The sequence below is a fragment of the Stenella coeruleoalba genome (assembly GCF_951394435.1).
Source record: "Stenella coeruleoalba genome assembly, chromosome: 1".
In the NCBI taxonomy this organism is placed as follows: domain Eukaryota; kingdom Metazoa; phylum Chordata; class Mammalia; order Artiodactyla; family Delphinidae; genus Stenella; species Stenella coeruleoalba.
In genome coordinates, this window is record NC_137169.1 from 14,490,989 (window position 1) to 14,516,653 (window position 25,665).

At 43.8% G+C, this 25,665-nt stretch overlaps 1 protein-coding gene across 8 annotated transcripts in view; it reads right to left on the reverse strand.

Moving 5' to 3' along the window:
- The window catches only part of UBR4 (ubiquitin protein ligase E3 component n-recognin 4), a 128,553-nt gene that overhangs the window by 56,120 nt on the left and 46,768 nt on the right, over positions 1-25,665 (reverse strand). The window contains exons 40-61 of one of the 8 annotated variants that reach the window (XM_079912594.1): positions 25,454-25,636; positions 24,427-24,585; positions 23,931-24,083; positions 23,242-23,469; positions 22,786-22,943; positions 21,679-21,850; positions 21,231-21,432; positions 20,227-20,390; positions 19,568-19,784; positions 18,495-18,711; positions 16,498-16,561; positions 15,696-15,830; positions 14,527-14,701; positions 13,740-13,823; positions 13,509-13,649; positions 12,204-12,325; positions 11,429-11,540; positions 9,401-9,528; positions 9,102-9,279; positions 8,534-8,638; positions 6,860-7,015; positions 5,977-6,151 (exon numbers count right to left, since the gene is read on the reverse strand). In XM_079912594.1, coding sequence (XP_079768720.1) covers positions 5,977-6,151; positions 6,860-7,015; positions 8,534-8,638; positions 9,102-9,279; positions 9,401-9,528; positions 11,429-11,540; positions 12,204-12,325; positions 13,509-13,649; positions 13,740-13,823; positions 14,527-14,701; positions 15,696-15,830; positions 16,498-16,561; positions 18,495-18,711; positions 19,568-19,784; positions 20,227-20,390; positions 21,231-21,432; positions 21,679-21,850; positions 22,786-22,943; positions 23,242-23,469; positions 23,931-24,083; positions 24,427-24,585; positions 25,454-25,636 — 3,428 coding nt within the window. Of the gene's footprint in view, positions 1-5,976; positions 6,152-6,859; positions 7,016-8,533; positions 8,639-9,101; positions 9,280-9,400; positions 9,532-11,428; positions 11,541-12,203; positions 12,326-13,508; positions 13,650-13,739; positions 13,824-14,526; positions 14,702-15,695; positions 15,831-16,497; positions 16,562-18,494; positions 18,712-19,567; positions 19,785-20,226; positions 20,391-21,230; positions 21,433-21,678; positions 21,851-22,785; positions 22,944-23,241; positions 23,470-23,930; positions 24,084-24,426; positions 24,586-25,453; positions 25,637-25,665 lie in introns of all 8 variants that reach the window. The other 7 variants (XM_079912596.1, XM_079912595.1, XM_079912593.1 and 4 more) reach the window with 7 other exon arrangements.

Sequence of the window (25,665 nt, forward strand, 5' to 3'; positions counted from 1 at the left end):
TATACAGCTGGGCTTCTGTAGTATAACAAATGTGTGTTTCTGGATCGCTAGTGAATATGCTGATTCAAGAGGACCAATATGAAAATTAATTAGGGTCTTGTCAACAAGTGGGCTGGCAGTCTCACCTAACACAATCTTACACAGATTAACAGTGCATTTGCTAAATCAATGCATGGATTCACTCTCAAAATTAATAAACCATTTTGCTTCATTTTACTTTACGTGTGTAAGAAACCACATGCCTTCATATTTTTTAAGTGTGATTTTCATGCATTCCATATCCTAGCAGGTATCCAGAATATTTTCAGCATAATAAAAGTCTGAATGAAAATAGAGTCTTGAATAATAAATGACAATTGTTCTAAAAAGAACTTGAAGGAATGAGCTAAACAACCTTCAGAATACAGTAATACACAAAAGCCCAGGCATGCATCTTCAATAATTAGACCAGCTGTGTGAGGACTACAAATGAATAAAATTGCTCAGGAACAGATAAGGTACAAGTGATGAAAGGTGAGATGACAGCAGCAGCTTAATACTTTTAGGATAAAACATAACAAGTTCTGAGATGGATTAAAATCCTCAGATTTGGAGAACGTGCATGTGAATATATACAGAAAGGAAAGAGCCAACATAATGAGTAGAGTCTGGATCTGGACCAAGATCATGCCAGATTACTGACTTTTCAAACTCTTAAGACACTAGTACTCTTGCCACTTAACAAAAAAAGTAAACAGTGTACCAAAGTTACAATTCCCTCCTCGTGACAAAGTAAAACCAATTCAGTTATTCTATTATTTAAAACAATAAGTTACTTAACAATTCTTTAACGAACTTATTCCTGAAAAATACAGTTAACTTAAAACAACTTTAGAGAATTTCATTAGCAATATGGCTAGGTTACCTAAATTGACCCTCCAGCTAAAAACAAATGAAAATCCTAAAAGATATAACAACATTTTCGAAATAATGAGTCTCAAGAAATTTCAAAGGATCGAAATCACATAGTATGTTCCCCAACCACAGTAAATTAAACTGTCAATCAATAATAGAAAAATAATTAGAAAATCCCCAAATGTTTGGAAATTTGGCAACATATTTCTAAATAGCCCATGGGCCAAAGACTAAATTACAAAAGAATTTAGAAAACATTTTGAACTGAACAGCAATGAAAATACAACGTATAAAAATATGTGAGCTCCAGCCAAAGCAATGTTAAAGGGAATTTTAGAGAGAAATATATAGCTTCAAATATGTATTGAAAAAGAAAGGTTTAAAATCAATGATTTAACCTTCCATCTTACAACGCTAAAAAAAACCCCAGAAAATTATCCCCCCCCCCCCCGCCAAAAATTAAGATACTAAAACAAAAAAGTTAGTAAGAAGAGAAAGTAAATAATCAAGAGTGGAAATGAAACAGAAAGTAGGCATACAACAGAGAAAATCAAAGCCAAATGTTGGTTCTTTGTAAATAAAGTTGATAACTTCTAGCAAGACTGACTTTTTTGGGGAAAAATATTTGTTACCCATACTAGAAATGAAAAAAGGTATACCACTACAAATCCTAAAGACATTAAAAGGATGATAAGGTATATTATGAACAACTTTATGCCAGTAAAATGAATGAATTCCTTGAAAAGCACAACATACCAAAATTGACACGTGAAGAAACAGTAATAATTCTGTGTCATTTAAAGAATGAATCTATAGTTGAAAGTCTTCCCTTAGAGACCCAGGTGACTTCACAGCTAAATTTTTCCAAGAATTCAGACGAAATAAAACCAATCTTACACAAACTCTTGTAGAGAACAGAGAAATGGGAAACATGTCCTCACTTACTTTATGAGGCCAGAATAACATGAACACCGATACCTGACAAAAACACTTCAAAGAAGAAAAATTACAGGCCTAAATAAAATATCAGCAAATCAAACCCAGTGATGCAAAGGGTAAGACATCACGATCAGGTGTCCCCAGAAGATTGGTTTGATAATGGAAAATATCAATTACTGTAATTTACAACCTTAAACAGAATAAAGGAGAAAAATATATAATCAACTAAGCGCCACAAAAGCAACTGGAAAGCTTCAGAAACCAACCCAAGATAAAATATCTCCCAGCAAACTACTAACAGAACTTAATTTGATAAAGAATATCCTAGGAGGGCTTCCCTGGTGGTGCAGTGGTTGAGAGTCCGCCTGCCGATGCAGGGGACATGGGTTCGTGCCCCGGTCCGGGAAGATCCCACATGCCGCGGAGCGGCTGGGCCCGTGAGCCATGGCCGCTGAGCCTGCGCGTCCGGAGCCTGTGCTCCGCAACGGGAGAGGTCACAACAGTGAGAGGCCCACGTACCACACACACACACAAAAAATAAAATTAAATAAATAAATAAATAAAAAGAATATCCTAGAAAACCTTCTAGTTAACATCACACTTCATGGTAAAATAGGAAACCTTTCCTCCTGTGTCTGGGAATGAGGTAAGGATTTCCACCATCACTACTTCTCTCCTACCCAATACAATAAGGCAAGAGAAAACAGTTAAAAAGTGTAAAGATTGAAGGGAAGAAAGTTGAATGTCATTATTTACAAGAGACAAGATTGTTCATGCAGAACCTGTGGTAAGAATTAATCTAATTACCAAACCCATAATTAGGATTAATCTAATTATCAAAACCGATAATTAGAATTTAAGTGAATTTAGAAAGATCACAGAATACAAGGTCAAAATAAAAGCAATAATGAGCTCACCAGCAATCAAGAAATTATTAGGCCAGGAAATGAGTGAAGACAGAAATCCAGAGGGGTTAGCAGAGCCCTGAGACTGATTTCAGGGCATCCGAAAACTTGAGGCTATGATGCTCTAAAGGCAACTTGTACATCAGGGTGCTAGGACCTTACAAGGCGTCTGGACTAGGAAAAGACGCCTAGAATCTGCCCCAAGTGAGGAGGGTCTTCTAAGAGAATCTCATAAAAAAACACAGAAGGCTACACCCTGAGTTTAAAAGTAAACAAATATACCACTTCCCCCCGTACCACTTTTTCCCCATCCAGGAGTCTGCAAAAAAAATTAGCTGACTCAAATCCTGACGCTGAGACAAAAGGAGGAAAAAAAGAATCAGCTGCTGAAATATAGTCTAATCTATGTATCTTTTTCCTTTTGGTTAACACTTTTTGTGTCCTATTTAAGAAATCTTTGCCCACCCTAAGTTATGAAGATATTTTGTCTTCTAAAATCAGTACGGTGTTACCTTTTGTGTTTAAATCCATAGCAACTGATTTTTGTGTATGATCAGGTCAAGACTCATTTTATTCCATATTAATTTCCAACCAACCTATTGCCACTGATTGAAAAGACCATCTTTCTTCCACTGTACAGAAGTCTCATCCGTGTCATGAATCAGGTGACTATGTATGTGTGAATCTGTTTCTGAACCCTAGTCTGTTTCGTTAATCTATTTTGTCTATCCTTGCACCAATATCCCACTGTCTTACTGAGCACAGCTTTATAAGCTACAGTTGTGTGGTCCTCTAATTTTGTGGGTTTTCTTCTATATTGCCTTAGCTAATCTTAGTCCCTTGCTCTTCCAAATAAATGTCAGGATCAGCTTGTCAGTTTTGACACATATATAAAGCCAGCTAAGATTTGTGACTGGGATTATACTGAACCTGTATCACTGTTAAGACAATTGTTATCTTTATAATAATGAGTCTTTCAATCCATAACATGGTATATCCCTTCATCTATTTAGATCTTCTTTCATTCCTCTCAATTAGCTTTTATAGTTTTCAGTGTAGAAGTGTTATATATCTTCCAAACCTATAACTATGTATTTGATGTTTTCTGATGTCACTCAAATAAATCTTAGGAAACTATAAATAACTAAGCAGAGGAATTTAAAAAAGAAAGAAAAGAGATATTAAGATACATGAAGAGAATATGATGGTCTAACATCTACTGAAGTCCCAGAAAGAGAAATAACAGAAAATGAGGCAGAAGCAATGCCCAATGAGATTAATGAACGAGATATTTGAATGAGATTAATGAATGAGAAGTTTCTAGAATTAATAAAAGACACTAACCCAAACATTCAAGCAGAACAAATGTAAAGAAATCCATCCTAAACCTATCCTAGTAAAACTACAAATAACAGTGACAAGATAAAGACCTTAAAAGCAGCAGTAAAGACATTGTTTTCAAAGAAGCAATAATTGTAACAGCAGGTGACATCTCATTGGCAATAACAATGGATACCATTTTCAATTCTGGGAGGATAAAACCATCAACACAAAATTGTATACCCATCAAAAATACATCCACAAAATGTAAGTTAAATAAAGACATTTCCAGACTAACAAAACCTGAGATTTTGAAACCAGGGGACCTCCCCTAAAGGAAAATCTAAATGACATACTTCAGGAAGGAAATGATCCTAGATGGAAGGTCTGAGATGCACAAAGAAAACATGGGCATAGAAAGTGGTAAACATGTGAGCAAATCTAAACAGACACTGACTACGTAAATTATATAAAAGAGCAATAATATCTTGAAAGCTTTAAAAAGACTTTTCTGAAAACACAAATATAATTGCTTAAATTGATAAGAATGAGCAAAGTATTCTAAGGTACTCATTCAGAAAGAAGATATAGCTCTTAGTTAACTTTAGTTTTGGTTAAGTATGCATGTTGAAGTGATTAGTATAACTACTAAAAGACTGGAAACAGAGTGAACGACCTCCAAACTTGCAAAGTTGGGGCAGGGGGGAATGAGAAAAGAGCAAATCAACCCACAAGAGGGCTACAAGGAAAAAGAAACACAGAAACAAGCAGAACAAATAAGAAGCACAAAATAAATTCAACTATATCAGTAATTAACATTAGTTATAAATGAACTTAACTGTTCCAATTAAAAAGCAAAGATAGACTGGATTAAAAATATTTTGAAAAATAAACTTCAAGGAACCAAAAATCACAAAGATCACATTATCTGAACACATGGAATTAACCTAGAAATCACATGAAGAGGAAAAAAAAAGATTAAGTAGAAAATGCCTTTTAGGTTAAGCAGTTAAGAAACAAATCCCATCAAAATATCATCAGTTAACTGAGCCAGAGGTCATCTTCCCCAAAGGGATGCTGCAAGAGTTTAAGTGGAAAGACACAGGGAATAGAGGAAACACTCACTGATGCTCTCCCAAAATGTCTCCGATCCCTGACTGTTCAGTTACCTCTTTTTCTGATAGAAATCATTCAGTTCAAAATACTGATTTCTGCACTAATGCAATAACTATGGGCCTCACCAAATTTAACAAACATTGTATCACGAGTATATTCTTAGGTTTCTTTCCTTCCTCCTCTTCTATTTCTCTAGTCACCTCTTGGTTTAACATTAACATTCCTCCACCAATCCAGTACCAAACACCACCAGAATTTCTTCAGGGGCCTGGATTAGGACTTTATGGATTACTTTCAGTATGCCAAATGCCCCACCACTGGTATTTCTAGTCATAAACTTGTATTTGCTGTTTGATCTCTCTATTACCTAATAAACATGCTGAACAAGCAGTTATTTCTAGTATTTACTTAATCACTATCACTTTTGAGTCCAGAACAGTGTCACTTATAAAGAGAATGCTACAAAATGAGTGTATGGTTAATGATGAAACAAGAAAGATTTGACTGAGGAGGATACGTGTTTTTACGACAATCCCTTTACTAAGGGATATAGGGGGGCCCTACGCGAAGAACCACTTTCTATTCTCTCTGCAATTGATTTGATGAAATTCTAATTAGGACCAGAAGACAGACCTAGAACACTTCTTAAGGTTTTTACACTGTTTCACGAGTCTATTACCTTTACATTTCAAAAGAAATAAACTGTTATCACCACTCCACCTCCTGCAACTGATCCATCATCCTATTCCTGAAACATTCTCCCCTAGGAAAGCCTCTTGAGTGCAAGTGGCCAGCTCCTGACCTGTTGCTAGCGTGGACATCTCCTTCCCCTTCCCCTTCTCCTTCTCCCTCGGAGCCATCTCCTTCCTGATGTCCGGTGGTGGTGCTGATGGCGCCAGTGCTTGAACTGACACTTCCTGGTCCAGCCGGATGCCCCTCTGCTGTGGCATCACCATAAGCACTGCTCCGGCCAGATACTAGAGGGAAATGGTTTAAAAAGTGCAAATCAACTCCCAAAGCACAGTGGAATCCAGTGCATTCTGAAGTCAGCAATTACCTGACTGGTAGCTTTAGAAAATTTTTTTCTTCTGTGTGAAGGTCAATAAGGATTGAATTCACGATTTCGGTCCCACAGGACTAAATGACTAAATGACTCTTCTGGGTACCCAAAGAACAGAAGATCCACCCACAAGAACAATTAATCTCAACTGTGGATAAATTTCCATCTCATACTCCAGAAGAAACATATACTGATTTGGGAATCTCAAAATTATCAGCTACTCTATATCTCTTCCACAAAAAATTTTCATATCCAATTTTTAAGCAGAGACTGATTTTTGAGATCAAACCAAAATGGCTTGTCATGCTTCCTCATTCTAGAATCCCAACCCCCACCAGTTAGTACAGATGGCCTGCTATATTAATATACCCGATCATTAACAATGGGACTGCCCAAAATCTCTTCCCCAACAGAAGCAGCAAAAACCACCGTAGGACTGATTTCAAAGTCATACCATAATTGTTTTCAATTTATCATGATTTGGGATTATGTATGTCATTTCTTTCTTCCACTAACAGATAATTAAACTTCCCCTTGCTGAAACCAATCCTAGGGCCCAGGCAGGGATTTCTATTTTGTCCCCACCCTCTCTGCCCAAGGATATCAGGACCTCCAGCCACATTACCACTGTGCTCGCCAGCCACCGAGTCCACTGCACTTCCCCCGCTCTCCGAGCCCACACTACCACCGTGGTCAGCAGGGGAGGTCCGAAGCGTGGAACCATCAGTTGCTGCTGTGCTGCCCTCGTCGTCTGAGGCTGGAGCTGAGAGAGTAACGAGAGCTGTTACAGGTAAAAACCCCTCTTCGGGGCAAAAGCATCAAACTACATAGTGCAGAAGACACAATGCAGTTTATACATCCTGTTGTCAAAGAAAAAAGGGAAGGATTTGCTTTGCTGGTTAATCACTAACAGGAACAAACACTATACATGGTGCATTGCAAACAGTACTTAGACAGAAGTGAACACCCAGTTCACTGGGCATTTCCTTCGCTGTTACATCACAGTGCAAGTAAAACAGTGCAGAGATTCAAGAAGAATCTGTGACGTGGACACTCAGTTTTCTAGCTAACATGCTTCACGGTCACCATAGTCTAGGTGTTACTGACACCTGCTGAGATTGGAAAATAGCCATTACCATTCAAAAGCATAGATTCTGAATTTTCATGAGATTTGTTTTGCAATCAATTTATGCTTATGCTAGGAAATCACTTATCATGAGCTCTCAAATCAACCCTGTCTGTTTTTTTAATCAGATGGTCCAGAGGGGAGCTCATTCGGAAATTTCAAACTTCCTAATCATCCTCATCAGATGCTAATAACGAAGCAAGGAAATTCCCCAGAGACAGCCACAGCATCCAGGATCAGGGCTGAGCTGAGACAGGAGGAAAATGCTGGATGAGATACATGGGGGAGAAAAGCCAAGACAGCCACAGAGCACAGTAGGAACATAACTGGCACAGCACAACAGTGACCCCCAAGCCTGAAATGACAGCAACTAAAGAGACCTAAGGAAAGCAACAAGCCATGACAGCAGGCGAGAGGGGACAGCCAGTTTCTCCCTTTCTTATCTGTCCAAGATAAAACGCCCAAAACAAAAAAACAAAGAAAAAAAAAAAAGAAACAAATAGAGGGACACATCTGTCTGAAAACTCTCAATCAACCCTTAAATTACTCAGGGGCTGATTTTCCAGTAGATTGTTCAGATGTTCCATCCTCCTCTATTTGGTCCAACTCTCCGCTCAGGACATATTTTTTTTTTATCAGATTAGGAAAAGTGATTGAAAGTACACACAAAATGAGGTCTGAAGATTTCCTATGCATTTGAATTGTCCATAAAAACCCTACCCACCAAGCTCAGATCCCACGCTGACCTGAAGTGTAACTCAGCTTCTTGTAGGTTCACTTTTATTTGCAGATGAAGAGAAAAAAGTTAAAAGGTTTGAGCTCCATTTCTTGTCTCCCTTTTGAAACTGTCTAAAATGTTAGAACTCTGGTGAAGAACCCCGTAAGCTGTAATTTAAGCTCTAAAGCCGATCAACCTGCAAGCTGTTCTCTTGGCCTTTCCTTGGGGAATTAGCTGAAGCCAGGCAGCATGCAAAGTGTAGGGAAGCAGAGCCATGAATGCCTTTGCCAAGCTGCATCACTATGCCTTCCACACCCGCATTTCTAAAGCAAAGGCACAAGCAGGAAGTCCAGGATGGCCTGTCAAAGCAGCTGCCCATTACACTCTCACAGCGTTGGAAACGAGGCCTGAGGGTCCTGGGGCCCTGAGCCGCGCTCCTTGCTGTGGACAGTTACCTGATGCTGTGGTGTCAGAGAGGGTTCCTGCGTCCAGAGAGGAAGAGCTGGGTGCCTGGCCGGACAGCCCCAGGCTCTGCAGGCCCAGGGCACTGCTGCTGCTGCCTGGGAAACAAGTGGAGAGTGAGCACAGCATCCCCTCCAGACCCCATCCACAGCGCCGCTTGGCCACCTGCTGCCCTCAGGAGTCTAAACTCACCAGCGTGTGACCCCCTTTGGCCTAGAGGAAGTTACTCAACAGCCATTGCTGTCCACCCACCAAATTTAGTTACAGAGATGGTGGAAGCCTTCCTTCAGCTCAGGCAGGACACAGGCTGGAGGAATCTAACAGATTTGGGAGGAAACAATCCAAAAGACCAAACTAACAGAAACTATGAGATTGGCTCCCAGACTAAAAATCCCACCGTGATCCCTCTCACTCTCCACCTGTATCTCTGAACAGCTCTCACCCAGATCAACCTCTCCCCAAATCTGGGGACGAGCTAAGTCAGCTGGATATCAGTAACTGCCAAACCCTCTTTCCTGTGCAAGGCCAACGGGCCACTGTGTTCCTGGCATTGCCTTCTACCTTGCTGGTCCTGCTGCAGGCTCAGGGCAATGGCTAGTTCAACCATGGTCTCGTCATCTGCATCAGGCGGGATGTCCAGCATGGGGGGGAAGCCCTCTGCGCCTGCCAGCAGGGCCTCCAGGGGAGAGGGGTTGCCATTGTTGACATTTTCAGCTGTCTCCAGGACCATCGACTCAGACTGCAGAGAGAAAGCTCTGTCAGTGTCCCGTGGTAAATGGCAGCTTGTGGAAGTCCACTGAATAAGAGCTAGAGGAGAGTTCTGAGGCTCCTCCTCCCCTCTCCTGCTGCCAGAGACTCACCACCATCTCAAAATCTCCATGGTCCACCTCACTCTGTTCCTGGCTTTCCTGACGGATGTGACCACCATTCGGGATCCCTGACGACTGCATTTTCTCATCTGCGTCATCATCGTCATCATCATCCTTGTCTCCTGAGTCAAAGAAACCCCAGTCACCTGAAGGTGCTTGCTCTTTCCTCCCTCGGCGTGTGGTAAGATAAGCTATTACATAGCAAACAAAAACCAAGACAAGCAAGCTACCAGCTAGTGCCCTGTGCTTTAGAGATAAATTCCAGGGAGCCGTGCCTGGCCTTGTTCTCCTGCTTCCTGGACCTAGCAGGATCTGAGAAGGTGGGGCTGGCAGTGACAGCCTGCTCCACTTAGGAGAAGTCTTTTCCAGCTGATGAAGGAAAACAAAAACAAAAACGCTTGGATTCCATAAAGCAGAAAAATCTAAGACCAGGAGGTCCCATGAACTTGTGCCAACCCTCAAGAGACCTGGACAAGACAGGGAAAATAATACAATTGAGATGTTTCTCTATTATCTGTCATGGCAGCTTGGAGTGTTATCTTACTTTTTTTCCCCCAAAACAACTGGGTCAGTGAGATTTTCACACTACATAATCATTAAGAGAAGAACCAATTGTGATGTGAAACCATCGAATAAAAGCTGGTTCTTTCAGCACAGCACTACAGGTCCTACCCGGACCAGCTTCTGTATGAAGGGGAAAAGCCTTCTAAAAAGGGAGAAGCCCAGGTTAGACTCCTAATTATCAGAAAAGGATGGAGACCTTGCCTTCCACTCAATGGGCTGAAAAAGTATGTGGACATGACCTTAACTGGAAACATAAGCTATCCGGACTCTAGCTTCTCCACAGAGAAAAGATGCACAAACTGTTGCCTGACTCATCAAAAGCTTAAGATGAATGATACTCAAGGAAGGTTGTCTGAAGGTCGTGAAGCTGCATGCGCTCCTCTAAACCTGCACCAGACCACACAGTAGCCACAGCCACTAGTTACAATGTGGCTAGTCCACATGGAGATGTGATGTTAGCGTATATAGTATGCACTAGATTTTTTTTATTATTGGAGTATAATTGCTTTACAATGTTGTTAGTTTCTGCTATACAATGAAGTGAATCAGCTGTATGTATACCTACATCCCCTCCTTCTTGGACCTCCCTCCCACCCACCGCCCCGCACTAGATTTTTAAGACAGTGCAAAAAAAATTTTTAAGAATGGAAAATATTTTACTAATAATTTTTTATATTAATTATGTGTTGAAATAATATTTTTGATATATTGGAATTATCAGTAAGTTAATTTCAAATATTTCTTTTTACTCTTTATCACGTGACTAAAATAAAATTTTAAACTATATATGTGACTTTCATTGGAAGTTTAACTTCTGAGCTAAACCAAGTAACCAGAGTTACACAATATACTACTGCTAAGATTTAGACAATTGGTAGAACTGCTTTTCCTAAAATGTTAAATGCTATGTCCTTGACTTGTATCCAAGTGTATCAAGAGGGAAATCTCTTGTGAAATTTACTGTCAATCTTATTGTAGGTAAGTCCCCTGAAGATACTACCCATTAGGCAACAAAATGGACCCTTAATGTAAGAGCTTTCATGCGGGGAAATTTTTCATTTCCTGAAAAATAGTGGGTTTTTTCTTTAGTCACTGTGATTTTTGAACTGTTCTCATTTTATTTTCACTTTGGCTTTTGGGAAGCTTTCAGCCAAAAATAAGATCTTCACTTAACAACCATGTAGGACTTTGTGATGTAGGTTTTATGTTCTTGGCTTGATTTTACTACTGTACCTTTATTTTCCTCTGGCCTTGATGTTCCTTCTTTTTATTCTACTTACTATGCGTTTTTTATACACCACCTTCAATTCTTCATGGAACAAGGCGGCGTAAAACAATGGATACATAACCAGAAGTCTCCAGGGCCTTGGTCAACATGAGCAGCACGTCCTAGTGCTTTATTTCCCTTCTCCCCCCGCCACACTTGCACAAGCATAAACCCAGACCTCACATTACCCATTGGAGTGTTGCTTCGGGGGGAGGAGGGCAACGTCACATGTCTCCGCTTGTTCCTCGGCCTTAGGACTCGAATTAGAGCTTGTTTACAAGAGAAGCTCACAGCAGGATCCTGAGGTTGAAAGGAAACCATCATTCTTAGGTTTTAATATTATTCATGAAACTGCCTATAAACACTTTCCTTTCTTGGACAATCACATGCATGTGGAAGATCTGCCTGCTCTCACCTGCAACCTGCTGAATCAGGTCAGCAGTTAAGCCCATTTCCCTGACCTAGCATAGAGAAGCCCCATATGCTACATTCTTGTATCTTAGTTCCTGGTAATAGACTGGCAGGTCATTTGGCCCTGAAGTCCCTTTGGCTGTCTACAAATTGATTTTGGCTTTTCATCAGATGATCAGGCTCACTTAGCTCTGTTATAAAATCAGTACTTCCAACACTAGCTTCTATGCCAGAGTCACTGGAAATAGATCTTGATGATGTTCCTTCAGGTACTCATTTAATTAATACTTACTTAGCATTAACTATGAAGCAACCATCGCATATTCCCTGGGGACTCAGCACTGAATAAAACAAACCAAGTCCATTCCCTTTTCAAATCTTTCTTTCCATGGAATGAGTAAGATGTTAAAGGTTTTACTGATATGTAAAATTCTTAATTCCCATTACACTCTCCTTTAAGTCTCTTTTATTTCATTAATTAGCAAACTTACAAAAAAAATTTTTTCCAGACATTCCCAGATAAGGATTATCTGGGGTTGTAATGATACGTACAGGACACAGTAGCATCTGCATGTATATCTTGGATGCTGTATTAATACAGTCCAGCTCACAGGTACAGTAGCCATGGATAATGTCTACCAGAGCATTAACGGTAGCTTCAATATGAGTTAGGCCTAAAGGGGAGAAATAGATGGTGAAAAAACTTCTAACTACTTGACAGTCAAAGACAAAAGTACAAATTCTTATGCCCACGTAAAGGTCAAGCTAACAAGAAAATGACAAGCACACACAGCAAAACAACACACACACGTAGAATGTAGACTGTAGGCATTGTTTGTGATTTGTTTTATTAATAGTCTCCTAAATCTACCAAACTGTCTCCAAAAGCCTTTCCAAATATCCTGCACCACAGAAATAAATAGGTGTCTACTCTCTATGGATATCAAGAGACAGGACAGAGAAATGTGAAGAGCTGAGCAGAGTCTGAATGTTCCCTACTATCTCCAAACCTTAGGTGATAAAGATGACCCTAACAGGCCTTTTGGGTTTACTGCCCAAGCAATGTCCAAACACAAATGAGTAATAGGGGTCCTTCTACTTTTCTAGATTGCTATTCAGAACCTTATTACTCTTCCACCTGAAAACCTTACTGTGAAAAGTTAGATACCAAAGGCAGCAGTAGCTTAGAAATAAAATAATTCTCTAGTATGATGTTTTTTGGGTTTTGTTTTAAATAAATAAATTCACTTATTTGTTTGTTTATGGCTGCACTGGGTCCTTGTTGCTGCGTGCGGGCTTTCTCTAGTTGCGGCGAGTGGGCTTCTCATTGCGGTGGCTTCTCTTCTTGCGAAGCATGCTCTCTAGGTGCGCGGGCTTCAGTAGTTGAGGCACACGGGCTCAGTAGTTGTGGCTCATGGGCTCTAGAGCACAGGCTCAGTAGTTGTGGCGCACGGGCTTAGTTGCTCCGTGGCATGTGGGATCTTCCCGGACCAGGGATCAAACCCATGCCCCCTGCACTAGCAGGCGGATTCTTAACTACTGCACCACCAGGGTAGTCCCCTCAAAGACTTTTTTAAAAACAATTATAAACACCACTAAGGACACACGCACGCACACACTTCTTTATGTGAAGTATTCAATCCGACATGAGAGATACAAGAAAGTCCTACTTCTCTGCTACACTGCTAAATTCCTCTATCAGGAACATTGATCTCACAGGCTTCTGTTTCCTAAATATTCACTAAATATCCACTCTGGAAGAGACAGATGATGAAGGCTAAAGGTGAAGAGTTCAATCTGTTCCAAGAAAAAACTTACATCAGGCTTCACTATCAAGTATCCCTTTTAATATGATACCTGGCAGGCAGGCAGGTGCCAAGAAGGCATTCTTGGGTTTGGATGCATGGAGTTTCCAGAAGTGGTTCACCAGCTGGGTGATGAAACTACAGCAGTCTCCCTCCAACTGTTTCTGAGGTTCTCTCCCCTCATCCGCTCCTTCTAAGCAGGAGAAAAAAAAATTATTAACGATGGTAAATCTAAGATGGAATTTAATTTGTTTTAAGGTTAACTCAGGTCAAGGAAGCTTGCCTGGGGAGGGAGTTTCAAGTGGGGCCCCAGTCAATATGCCAACTATCCCTAGACTCCAGCAGGCACATCTAGGAAAAAAACAGTCTGGGAAAGGAATATCACAGAAAACATTGTATGTTAGAATTAAGTAGAAGGGGAGCATTCAGGAGCTTACAGCAGATTCAGATATCTCAGGTGCAACTGTTCAACTTCTAAAAGCTAGGGGAACATCTGCAATTTTCTAGAATGATTCGTGAATTATAGTATTAGAGGAGGAACAGGATGATGACAGCATATGGAAATATGTAAATAACAGAACTGTAAAGGCATCAATAAGCTCTATTTGATGAAAGCAAAGCAGGTTTGGTACCCAGCCAATGTGAGGAGAGAGGAGGAAATAGAATCAAGCACTGAGAAAGGCTACAGATATTAATAAAATACTAGCACGAAATACAGCACGAAAGCAAAAGACATGATCCTATTACTTTCAAGCAACCAGGGCACAAGCTTAACTTTACCCTGAAGATCTTAAAGAAGTAGTAAATTCGGAGACAGATTATATCTGATGTCCAGAGCACTAAATAAACTCAAGAGCAATCCAAGGAGTAAGTACTGGAAACAGTATTTACTTAGAACGATACAATTTTAATGTCAAAAGCCCTTCAAGATATAAAGACAAGAGAGTAAAATCTCTGTCTCAGAGCATGATGTCAGTCAGAAGCCAGTGAGAAGAAGAAGAAGATGAGAGAGTAAAGAAGGTGGTGTAGCAAGCAGATTTCAGGACCACGGCCATACAGGCCAAGTTCACCTGTTTCCATCTGGGGCAGCTTTGACTCCGTAAAGTGGACAAGGTTATTAGGGCGCATGATGGCAATGGAGCGAGCTGTGATCACCAGCCTCTGGAAGACCTCAGGGTCCAAATCCTTGCCTTCTTTGCTGGATGTGTTGAGACACTGCACAGCTTTGCTCAGCAAGGCCTGATCCTACAACAAAAAAATCACAGAGGATGAACCAAAAGCAAGGAAGGCCTGGGCGCTAAAGCACAGAGGAGAGGGGAACCGACAGACCATCAGGCTGGCTACCTCCTCTCAAGAGAACAGGTTAGTTACCACTGACTACCTGGAACAAACCTTCAAAGCAGCCCAACACAGTTCAACTTCTTCATATAATAAAACACTAAAGACGCTTAAAAAAAAAAAAATCAAAAGCCATGAAATCAGTACCGAAGTATGATAGGAAAACTAGAAATACCAGCCAATTCTCCAGAGCTACATACAACATCCCGGATCTCCTCCCTATGGAAGTCATTTCTTCGCAGGTTCATACCAAAGCTATGTTTCCAAAACCGCCTTTCCTTGACAGGTTCAGCAGGTTAGCTCGCACTTCTCAGCTCTCTGGGTCGGAGGCACCAAGGCATCTGGGCTGGCGGCTTCCTCCTCACGGATCTGAACTGTCAACAGTCTCTCCCATTTTTAGAAACTGGCCTAACTTACTGCCTTCAGTCGCTACTTACTTTTATAGGTGAGACCCTCTCTCCCCAGATTTCCCCCTCAGTCTCTCCAACAACCACTTACCAAATTCATCACAAGCAAGTACACCTCACTGAGGGCTGTGGCACAGCTGCAGGAGTGGAAACACCAGGAGCCCTGACCTCCTGAGTGACTTCCCGCCCCACTCTTCCAGTGAGCAGCCACCCCTCCTCAAGCATCCCTCCCCTCCCTTCCTTAAATCTTCCTGATCCAATTAGATAACAGAACAAAATGAATGCAAACCAGTGGCCCATTACTGGCTTGTCCTCATTTTGAGTGATAGTTATTAATTTCTCAGGAGAAACTTTAGGATGTGTGGGTCTAATCTCAATGCTCTCCTCTCCCCACCTTACTTTGCTACGCCTTTGCTTTACATCCAAAAAGCCAACTTGCTTGATTCCCTGTCAGTACCACAACTTACGCTTCGACAGAAGGCACCCCTGATTACCTTGTGGCTGTGATAGGCTGAGCGGCTGGTGTGCAGGCTGGCCAGAAGGCTCTTGGACTGCTGCTGGACACTGGCAGGCGCTGGCAGGGACAGCAGCAGAGTGGCCAGCTCCTGAGCTGCATTCTTGTTTCTCTCCTGATGCAGAAGACAGCAGGGTTGTCACTAACCCCACCAAATCCATGCAGGATAAACTGCCCACATGCTGCCCCCCACGCCTTCCTCCCTTCTCGGCCACCAGGACTAGGTTAGGCTCCACGGACCGCAAGGAGCAAAACAAAGAATTTCAGAAATTACAATCCTCCCACAATACAGGTAAAGAGAGTCCAAGGTCATGACTCCCAGAACAATGTTCTTTAATCAGAACATTGACTATTCATCCTATTGTACAAAACACTCTCACTATGGGTCCCCCAAAAGCAGGACATAAGGCCTTAAGCTGAAGACTCCTCTGGAGCATCTTTGCAAATCAAGATTATGCTATGAATGTTCTTTAGCTGCAAGGCTTCGAGGCCTCTGATGACTCCACTGACTTCCTGCCTCTTCAGAAAGCTCCCATGTGCTTTAAAAAAGTAACTTGGGGCTTCCCTGGTGGCGCAGTGGTTGAGAGTCCGCCTGCCGATGCAAGGGACACGGGTTCGTGCCCCGGTCCGGGAAGATCCCACATGCCGCGGAGCGGCTGGGCCCGTGAGCCATGGCCGCTGAGCCTGCGCGTCCGGAGCCTGTGCTCCGCAACGGGAGAGGCCACAGCAATGAGAGGCCCGCGTACTGCAAAAAAAAAAAAAAAAAAAAAAAAGTAACTTACCTTCTCGATGATTGGGCCAACAGCAAAGCAGCTTTCCAGGGCTTCTAAAGAACTCACAACCAGCCTAGGGAGACAGAAAAGTGGTGTGAGTGCAACAACCCTTCTCTCTGCCTGGTGCTTTAGCCTGCAGACTACAGTCGTGAGGACCTTGGGGACAGCTAATGAATGCCAAACACAAACTCAAAGCACAATAAGACCTGCCACAGGCACCATGCATATCGTTTCCTTGTATTACAGGCCAGAAGAAACCTGGCTCCTGCTCGGAGATCAACCTGAGGCCATGTTCATAATCCGTAACTCAAAGACAGGGCTTTTCTTCCTCAAAGCGGATAAATGTGCTTCCTCCTGCTGCCTGTGGCAGGGATCCCTGAGAAGGGCTTAACAGTCTTGATGCAATGGGACCCGGAGCTCAGGTGCCCCATAGATCAGTAGGCAGAGGGGACACACAAAGGGAAAGGTTAAAACCATCTTCTTATACTGGGAGAGCTGGGGTTATATTTTACTTACACCTCCAAGTAAATGCACAAAGGCACTTCGTATGAGTTCCCCAAGTACGGAGAAGAGAACAAACTGTATTTTCAGGTGCACGCCAATTGCCAACGTTCAAAGGGTACTATAAAGCACCTTTAGGAAACTGGGCAATTTTCTCTAAGGGAAGGACAGGAAACCCAACCACTGAAGGGTACCAAGTGACACGCTCCCAGGGGCTCACTCCTGTGGGTTTAATGCAGCACAGTGAAAAGACCAACATCCTGAGGGCTGAAGCTCTGGACAGAGAGGGGAAAGTGTGGAGAAGGCAGCTGGAGAGAAAAGATCAAGGGGCAGAGGAAGGCAGTAAAGAGCCAGGAAAGAGAGACCTGGGACATAAAACCACGGTGGACAGAACAAGCTCTCTGGTGGCTTTTCAGACAGTAGAACTTTTGCACTGTCCCGGCGCCCCCTCCCCGCTTCTCATCCACTGTAGAGAGGGAGCAGAGAGGGATGGGGTAAGGAAGGGGACGCCAAGAGTCTGAAGCGGCCGACACCAAGCACGCACGCACAACCCTCCGCATTCTCCACTTTGACACGGGACAGCTCTGCAGCCATGCAATGACCAGAACAGAAAGAAGCAGGAGGACTTTTCCACAGAAGCGGAATCAACGCAAAGCCACGCCATCGGTTACACCGCTCTCTGACACACACTCGCTCGTGCAGAGAAAAGAAAGAGGGCATACTAACCGGTCCAGCTTGGTTAGGGACTCAGTTTCAGAACTTGGGGGAGAAGCAAAAGAAAAAAAAGGAAAAAAATGTGAAGCTCAGAGAAACCTGGAAATACATCCTAAGCAAACAATATAAGAATAGGGTGGGGGGCGGAAGAAAGAGAGAGAAAAGGGGTTGGGTGGGGAGGCTGCTGGCAGGAGGCCGTGATTCCAAGCCAGGCTATTCCTACGACTTACAATGTAAGAACTAAACGTCTTACATCCCGCATCTGCCACGGCAAACCAGCAGCTCCCTAGCGCAAAGAAGCCAAGCGCAATGCTTAAGAAGGCCACTGGGGGGAGCCTCAGGAGGCTCTGAACTCTGCCACAAGATGCCTGGGACAGCCTCTTGCCAGCAGTGTTATTACCACATGAAATAGCTGCTGCAGAGGAAGATGAGAAGACGATGAAATCGGAATGAAAGGGAAGATTTTTCCCTATAACTTCAGCAAGACTAGATCCTAATCTATAATACTGGCTTAAGCCTCTTCTGGTCAGCAGCCTCTGGCTACTCCAAAGGGTACCTGAGCTTATTAAGAGAAGGGAAGGGACAGAAGGGTCCAGGCAGAGCCCTGGGAGTCAGATGGCTCTGAGCCGCCTCCAGGCCTTGTCGGCACACTAAGGAGACACTGAGTGAAATCCTGAAAAAATCACAGGCCAGACTTGGGACACTTAGAGGCTCACTCTCTCGAGACACAGGTTCTGCTGGGAGAGTGAGAACTGGTGAGAACTGAATTCAGCCCCTGTCAGTGCTGGTACCTCTCCAGGACAGTTCCACTCGTGGTGGTAGGGGCAGCTGAGTCACTGTCTCCAGTGCCATTGCTCTGGCTCAGGTTTGAAGGACAGATGTTGCTGACGGAGGCAGAAGGGAATTCTTCCGGGGGCTCATCAGGCCAGCCAAACTGCTCCTTAGTCTTGCCATAGACTTTTACAGCATCGATCATGGTGACACCTGCTGGATCCACCGAGGCCCCAACTGCAGTAAGCAAGAGCAAGCTTTTAGGAAGCACATTCTCTGAAGGGTTACCACCACCACCACCTACAAAGCAAAGACCAGACTAGTTTGGACAAAGTTCCAAGCCTCATCGATTTCACAGGCATAGAGGAACTTTATCTCCTGAGACTTCAGTAGCACTTTCATCTTGTATAGGTGCTGAATACGTGTAGAAACAGTTCCATGGACCAAAAGCCCATGAAGTCTCCTACTCAGAAGAAGAGTCCCCAAACACCAGTGTAGGGATCCTCTGGTGCTATTAGGTTACCGTGTCTCCCAACTCCACCCCCAGGGATCTCTAAACACTCCTTTTGTTCAAAGCACAGATCATCATCATGAATGAATACCAAGAGCAACTGTTTCTGGAAGGAAAAGTATCAGACAGGTGGCCAGTAAATGGTAGGGAACGTTGCCCGCCCTATGAAAGGCTCAGGGATGTGTACTCTGAGGGTTTAAAGGCATTGCTAACCATCTCTCAGTGGCATGTGCCCTGAGGCCTGCATCTGCGCCTTAAGAAAGCCTTGCAATTTCACATGCTAATCTTGCTGCCTACACACGCAGGCAGCCCCATCTGCAAGGCTACCCAACCCTACAGAAGTGAGCCCTGAAGCAGAGTTTTACCCTGTCTTTACCCCTCCCATTCTCGAGTATATCCCTTTCCTGTAATCTTGTTTCCTTTATATCTCAAACGAAGCTCAAAGTTTCATGATGGCAGAGACCACAGAGCTATCAGTAGAGCAGAGGGTTCCTAGAATACTGGAAAGCCACAGAGAAGTGGCCACCCAGTCAGAATTCATAACGAGAAGGATACAGTCTATGCCAGGGGCTGGGGACTCACTGAAGAGGTTCAGCTTCTTATCGGCCTGCAGGGCTTCTTCTCTGGTGAAGGGGAAGTCAAACCAGCGTGAGCGACTCAGGTTAAGCTGCATGGTTCTGCCAAAGATCTCAATATATGATGGGGCCCGTTCAATTGCCTGGGTCCCAATCTGGATCCGCATGCCTGTCATCACCATAGTGCTGTTGTTGTTACTGATCTCAATGGTGAAGCCACCAGGCTGGAGGGAGAAGAGGCACATATCATACAATTACTGCAAGTTCTTAAGGACAAACTTTCGATCCTTCCTGTGACAGTGACACAATGTGTGATCCTACAAAAGACCTTTATCCTCTTTAACTCCTCAGCACTGACTTCTTTTCTTCCAAGGATGGGAAAACAGAAGCAGGGAGTAGACTCTTCAGTTTCAGGCTTCTTTCTCCCCAGCATTAACCACCTCCTGCTGCCTTGTGCCCAGTAACCCTACTGACAACATGGGAATAGGAGCCCTTTGGCATGGAAGTGAGAATATTCATTAATTCTAGGGACCATGAAACTAGAATCAAGGGTTAATGACTGTGAGTCTTGCATTCTAAGAGAAGATATGTCCTCAAACCTTCTAAATGTGTCCTCGAGTCCTTCTACCCAGCGAATGAACCCAGCACGGTGCAGTCAGTCCTCACCTTGGTGTTGGCCACATACATGCCAGTGGAATTCAGCCGGTGCTTTATCTGTTGTGCGTTGTAGACCTGCAGGAGGTCATTACCACCGAACTCCACATCTGTCAGCTGCTGGTTGTGTTCAAAGAAGTCAATGGGGAAGGTCACTTGGCTGGATGTGCGAGTTGCTGTGGAGAACAGCATCAGATTGCCACGGAGCAACATTAGTGCGATCCCCACCACCTCTGTGCTCCTAAGCTCACACGTACTCCCTAATCTTTCTAGGCCAACTCGGGATTATAAGGTTTGCATCAGTATGATGCCTACACGCGGTCAGCTGTCCAACAGTCATCACCCCCAACCACAACACAACCTAGCGGGCGAAGAAATCTGATGTCAGTATTGGCTACACTTAATAGCAACAAGCTCTCTCAGAGCTGGTTTATTTAAAATAAACAAAGGAAACTATTCCTTTATAGGAAGATGAGCTGCATGATTATCTCAAACACAGACTCTAGAACAAATTCCAGATAGTGGGGTGAACCCTGTAAAGATCTTTGCTCAACCCGAGTCACTCACTCCTAAACTCAAGCTTCCACTCCCTGAAGAGTCCTCCTCCATCACTCAGGAGCAAAGACTTCCAGCTCAGACACCTATGACGGCTTCTACACCAGTCGGCGAGAATGAACCAGCCAAAGGATCTACTCCTCAATCAGTTTCACCCTGCACACCACCTCAGGGAAGCCATTTTTCTTAAACCCAGAGAAAACCATCTCAAACCAGGTCCAAGAGAGAATTCTTTCGTGGGCACCTAGGAACTGCTGCCTGAAGTGGACAGCCAACAGGTGCTTGCCGTGCATAGAATGCTGAGTGGCCTCCGGAACCTTGACTCTGCTTCTGAGAAACTAGCTAGCACAGTCTCTACCTTTATGAGCCGCACAAGCAGGACAGTCCCTGTTTCTTCACGGCTATACAACGGTCTACTCTAAGTCCCCGACCCCTACCCGTCTTCTGAGGAGGGGCCTTACTGATGGTAGCTGTTTTGCGCTTTCGAACAGGCTTCATTATGCTGATGACACTGCTGGGCTGCAGGGAGGGCTGAAGCCAGTAGGAGGTGTTCTCCACGTTGGCCATGTAGATGCGCAGGCTGCCATCCTCACACAGCAAGATCATCGTTGTCCGCTGCTGCTCATTGCAGGCTGTGTGCCTGATGGCGACCATGTCCTGGATCTAGGAGGAGGGGACAGAGGAGTGGTAGTTCCCGCACCTACAGATCAGAACCTACAGAAAGAGGCAGAGAAGCAACTGGATTCGTGGTCAACTGAGGGGGTGCTGAGGCTGCCAAAGAAAAGGCGTCTAGGAGAAAATTCTTCTATAGGCCTCCACTGAAAGAGCTGGCAAAGTGACATGACATACAAATATAAAAAGAGAGCAGGTTCACAGTCTATTCAAGTGATGGGAGAACGGGGCACTGACCTTTGCTTTGGCAGGAAGAGTCTTAATCTCCTGGATGAGGAAAGTGTCTGGTTTCACCATAACTACCAGGGGCACTCCTGTAGTTTGCTGGACACAACACACCAAGCCAGGGTGGTTCATCACCTCAGACCACTGGCAAAGGGCAGGAGACGTCTTACTGCCACCATTGGAACTACAGACAACAAAAGTGGCCACAGTTAGGGTGTCAATCACCATCTAACAGTTCTTTTCTTGACCTAAAGGCCATCCTCACGAACCACTGGACTCTCAGAGCAATATACCCACCCAAGGACTCAAATTACCCAAGTCTCAGTCTTATTCTAAGCCACATAAATACTCTCATACACCCCAATGTGCGCCCCCAGCAGGAGTCCTGGTTTAGGATCTCAGTCAGCTGCTGGGTTCTACGGTCTGAGGGAATAGGTGGCCCTATGTGCATAAGGCTGTCAACTGCATAGGGCCACGGAGCTGCCAGAGACTGATGACCCATTGTCCTTTTAAGAATTTCCAAGCACATCAAGCTACGTATGAATGGTATCCATTTTATTTCATCTCAAACCGGGTAATTCACAAAATACAGGCCAGAGAGAAAGTGCTTTTCAGTGGCAGATAAGAAAGAGGAGAAGAGACCCTAAAACTTTGCTGCCTCCTCCTTAAATAAAACACTCACTACCTCACACACCCCTGTCACCTAGAAGTCTGATGGCAGCCTCCACCTCCCCAAGCTCCAAGCTCGCCCCATCTGCTGACACCATGTTCTATTTACTGATCAACCCCGCAGGAGGGAAACTTAAAGGGCATCTTAGCAGCACGAGTGTCTAGGAGAAACTTACATTCTCTTCTAAAAACTCAGTAATCAAATTAAAGTCACATTTGCTATCCTGACCCTAGCTTTTCCTTTTGAGTGACAGTGGCTCCCCAAACTACCTGTTACAGCTTGGGGTCTCCACGGTGGGAGACAAACCATGCAGGCCGCCCAACCTACCAACACTGGACACCGCTTGATTTAAAGACACCAAGCAGGGAAGGGCGAGCCCTTGCGAGGGGCGGAGCTCTCCTGCTGAACATGGGCGCTGTGGCAGTTCACCTTTAAGTGCTCATCCCCACCTCTTGATGCTGATGGAGAAGAGCTGCAACACCTCCAGCGTCGTCCTACTGATGGTGGCTGCGAACGACCTGCCCTGACAGTAGCTGAAGAACAGCATCTGCAACACGTGCGAGTAGTAGACAGACACACCGCCACCTGCCACCTGGCTGTTACTGTCCTGTCACAACAGAGACACAACATCCGCATTAACTTCTCATGCTGCCTGGGCACCAGCTTCTGCTCTGGCTGCTCATTCATTTTACACCATGATTATGGGGTCTCATTCTTAAAGTATGAGATCCCCGCAGGAAACCTTAAAAATACCAAGAGAATACAGGAATTTCAAGTTTAGTCCTAAAGGACTAAAGTTTTTGCTATTAGATAAAAAGTTAGAAGAAAAAAGAGAAACGAACAACAGAAGCCTTGCTAGGCTGATTAAACCTGGCATAGAAGGGAACAGTGCCATGTGCTCTAACCTTCAGGTCCTCGTGGTTTATTTCCAGCACATTAGTGACATAGAAGGGTCCCTGCTGGGCACTGCTGGCCTCTTCCATGAGCTGGGTATAGATGTACCCAGCCGAAGACATTATAACAATGATGTTCTTTCCCTCTTCGTTGAAGAGGAAGGTAACATCTCTTATCTTTGAGCTGGGCAGGAGAAAGTAGAAGGTTGGACTCAAGGCATCAACGGACAGGTCATAAATCTGCAGAATGGAAGGAAGAATGATCAAGTAAGGGAGATCCATTTCAGTCCCATGCCCAAACTATCCTGGTGAACCCACAGAGCTGCAATCAGTGAGGAATGAGCACTCAATCTCCACTCAGCAAGCACCTGTAAGTGCTAGACAATGAGCACAAGATGATCAAGTATCTTTTCACTGCCTCTTAGGAATGAGCAGAGGAGAGATACACATCAACAAATTCTATACCAAGTACAGTAATTAACAGCTGTGGATTGGACACAGTGGGTGTTGAACCAGAATCAATTTTCTGCTACCTGCACACAGATAGGTCCTGCTCAACAACATAACAAAAAGCAACAAAATGTTAGGATTTTTCGTTTTTAATTTCTAAGAGACGCTAGCACATATAACGGAGATCAGGCATTCTGGATTTAAAAGCAAAACCATTCTAGGATGAGATCATCAAAGGGCTGTAACTATACCTTGACAAAATCTGCAGTGACGATCGCTAGCTCAGTCTGTGAACCAGGTAACCACACGGCTTTGATGATGAAGTTCCCTGTTGCCAACTGGGGGTGCAAAACCAAATGATCCGACACAGAGCCTGAGCTACTGAAGGTCAGCACGTGGCAGTCCTGGACATGGTTGAAGGAACAGAATGGTTAAAAACTGATTTGGAAAGTAGCCTAATTAATTTCAGAGTTCTAATGCTGCCTTTTCGTCCCTAATATTCCCTGCCTCCAGACAGTACTCAGACTGTCTAGTAACGTGTTCAAGTGTCAAGAACAACAAAGATTATTTCCAATACAAAAGAAATCTGGAAGATCTGGAAGAAATTCAGAGATTTCTTTTGTGTTCCCAATGGCTTTTAAGTTCTGATCTCAACAATGAATAAGAGAAAGTGGTGCTGAAAACAGGGGAGAGAAGGTGCCTGGGGTCCATAGCTTAACAGAACCAAACCTGGATCAGGATTGTTACCTTCAGCCCACAAACAGCAAGGTAGTCCTCCTTGCACGGATTCCCCGTGAGGCTCAGCACAGTAAAGGGGACTGGGGCAGAAGCCAGGCGGGTCAGAGTCAGCTTCCTTTTGCTGGAATCTGCTTGCTTCAGGAGAGCTGAGAGCTGCAGGACAGTGATCTGCAAAGGAATAATTACCAATTTACTCTTAACCCACATCCTCTCAGAGAACACAGAGCAATAAAAAAACATTCCTTCACTAGAGCTACTGATTTGGAGGCTTTTTTGGTGGGCAAGTCTCTTAGGAAACTCCAAGACCAATACCAGTCATACATCCCCTGGTTAAAAGAATGGAATGCCTTTCATCTCCTCCTTCTAGAGATGACAAAAGAAACCAACTTCTCTTCGTATAATCAGTTCATAAAATATTTAAACAATTCCCATATACTACTGTCCCTTCTCATTTTCACTGAGAATGTTTTTGAAAGGATTTTAGAGCTATTTTAATCTCTAGTTTGTTTTTCACTTAAGGTGTGATTACAACAACTTTACTGATAATGAAGAAGTCAGAATATAGAAAAGTGTGAGTTAGGATACTCTCCTCCAACCTCTCCTGGTTCTATAAAACACGATAAACTTCCTTGTGCCCTTAGAGGGCTGGGAGGGCAGGAAAGAACTAAATAAGGATCACTGAGCCTTCCTATGAAGACTCTTCTCTCCCCACTTGTGTCCTCAGAGTGGCCAAAATGGGAAAGACTGGGAGCCACGGTGTCCTAGGAAACCACCAGTCGTTACCTTCGCCTAGGGGTTCCCACAATAGAGTGGGAATTAATTATTTAGACTCTCTGTTCTAGTCACACTGGTCCTAAGTCTAATAAAGTAACTCAGGGTTCAAGTAGAAGTTTGTTGAGCTCTGTCCCTGAAGCTTTGCTGGAACCCAATAGACATTTTCCCTGAGGGCCAATCTGAGTATAGTCATCTATTTGTTTTGCTCAGCACCTAAGACAAACATGACCTCAAATGAAAGAGAAGGAATTGGAAGACCCACCTTGCCTTTCTCATGGCTGACAGCCAAATGCTGGCGGCGCCCATGAGGGGAGGAGAGCACACACATAGCCACCCTCCTGAGCACATGGGCGCTGATTAGCTGTCGAATAGTCTGGCCCTGGTCTCCGCTGTAATTCATCCGAACATTCTCAAAGGCACCTTCCTGGGAACCTAATGTGGGAACCTGGCAAAGAGGGAAGCAGAGAGAGAAGG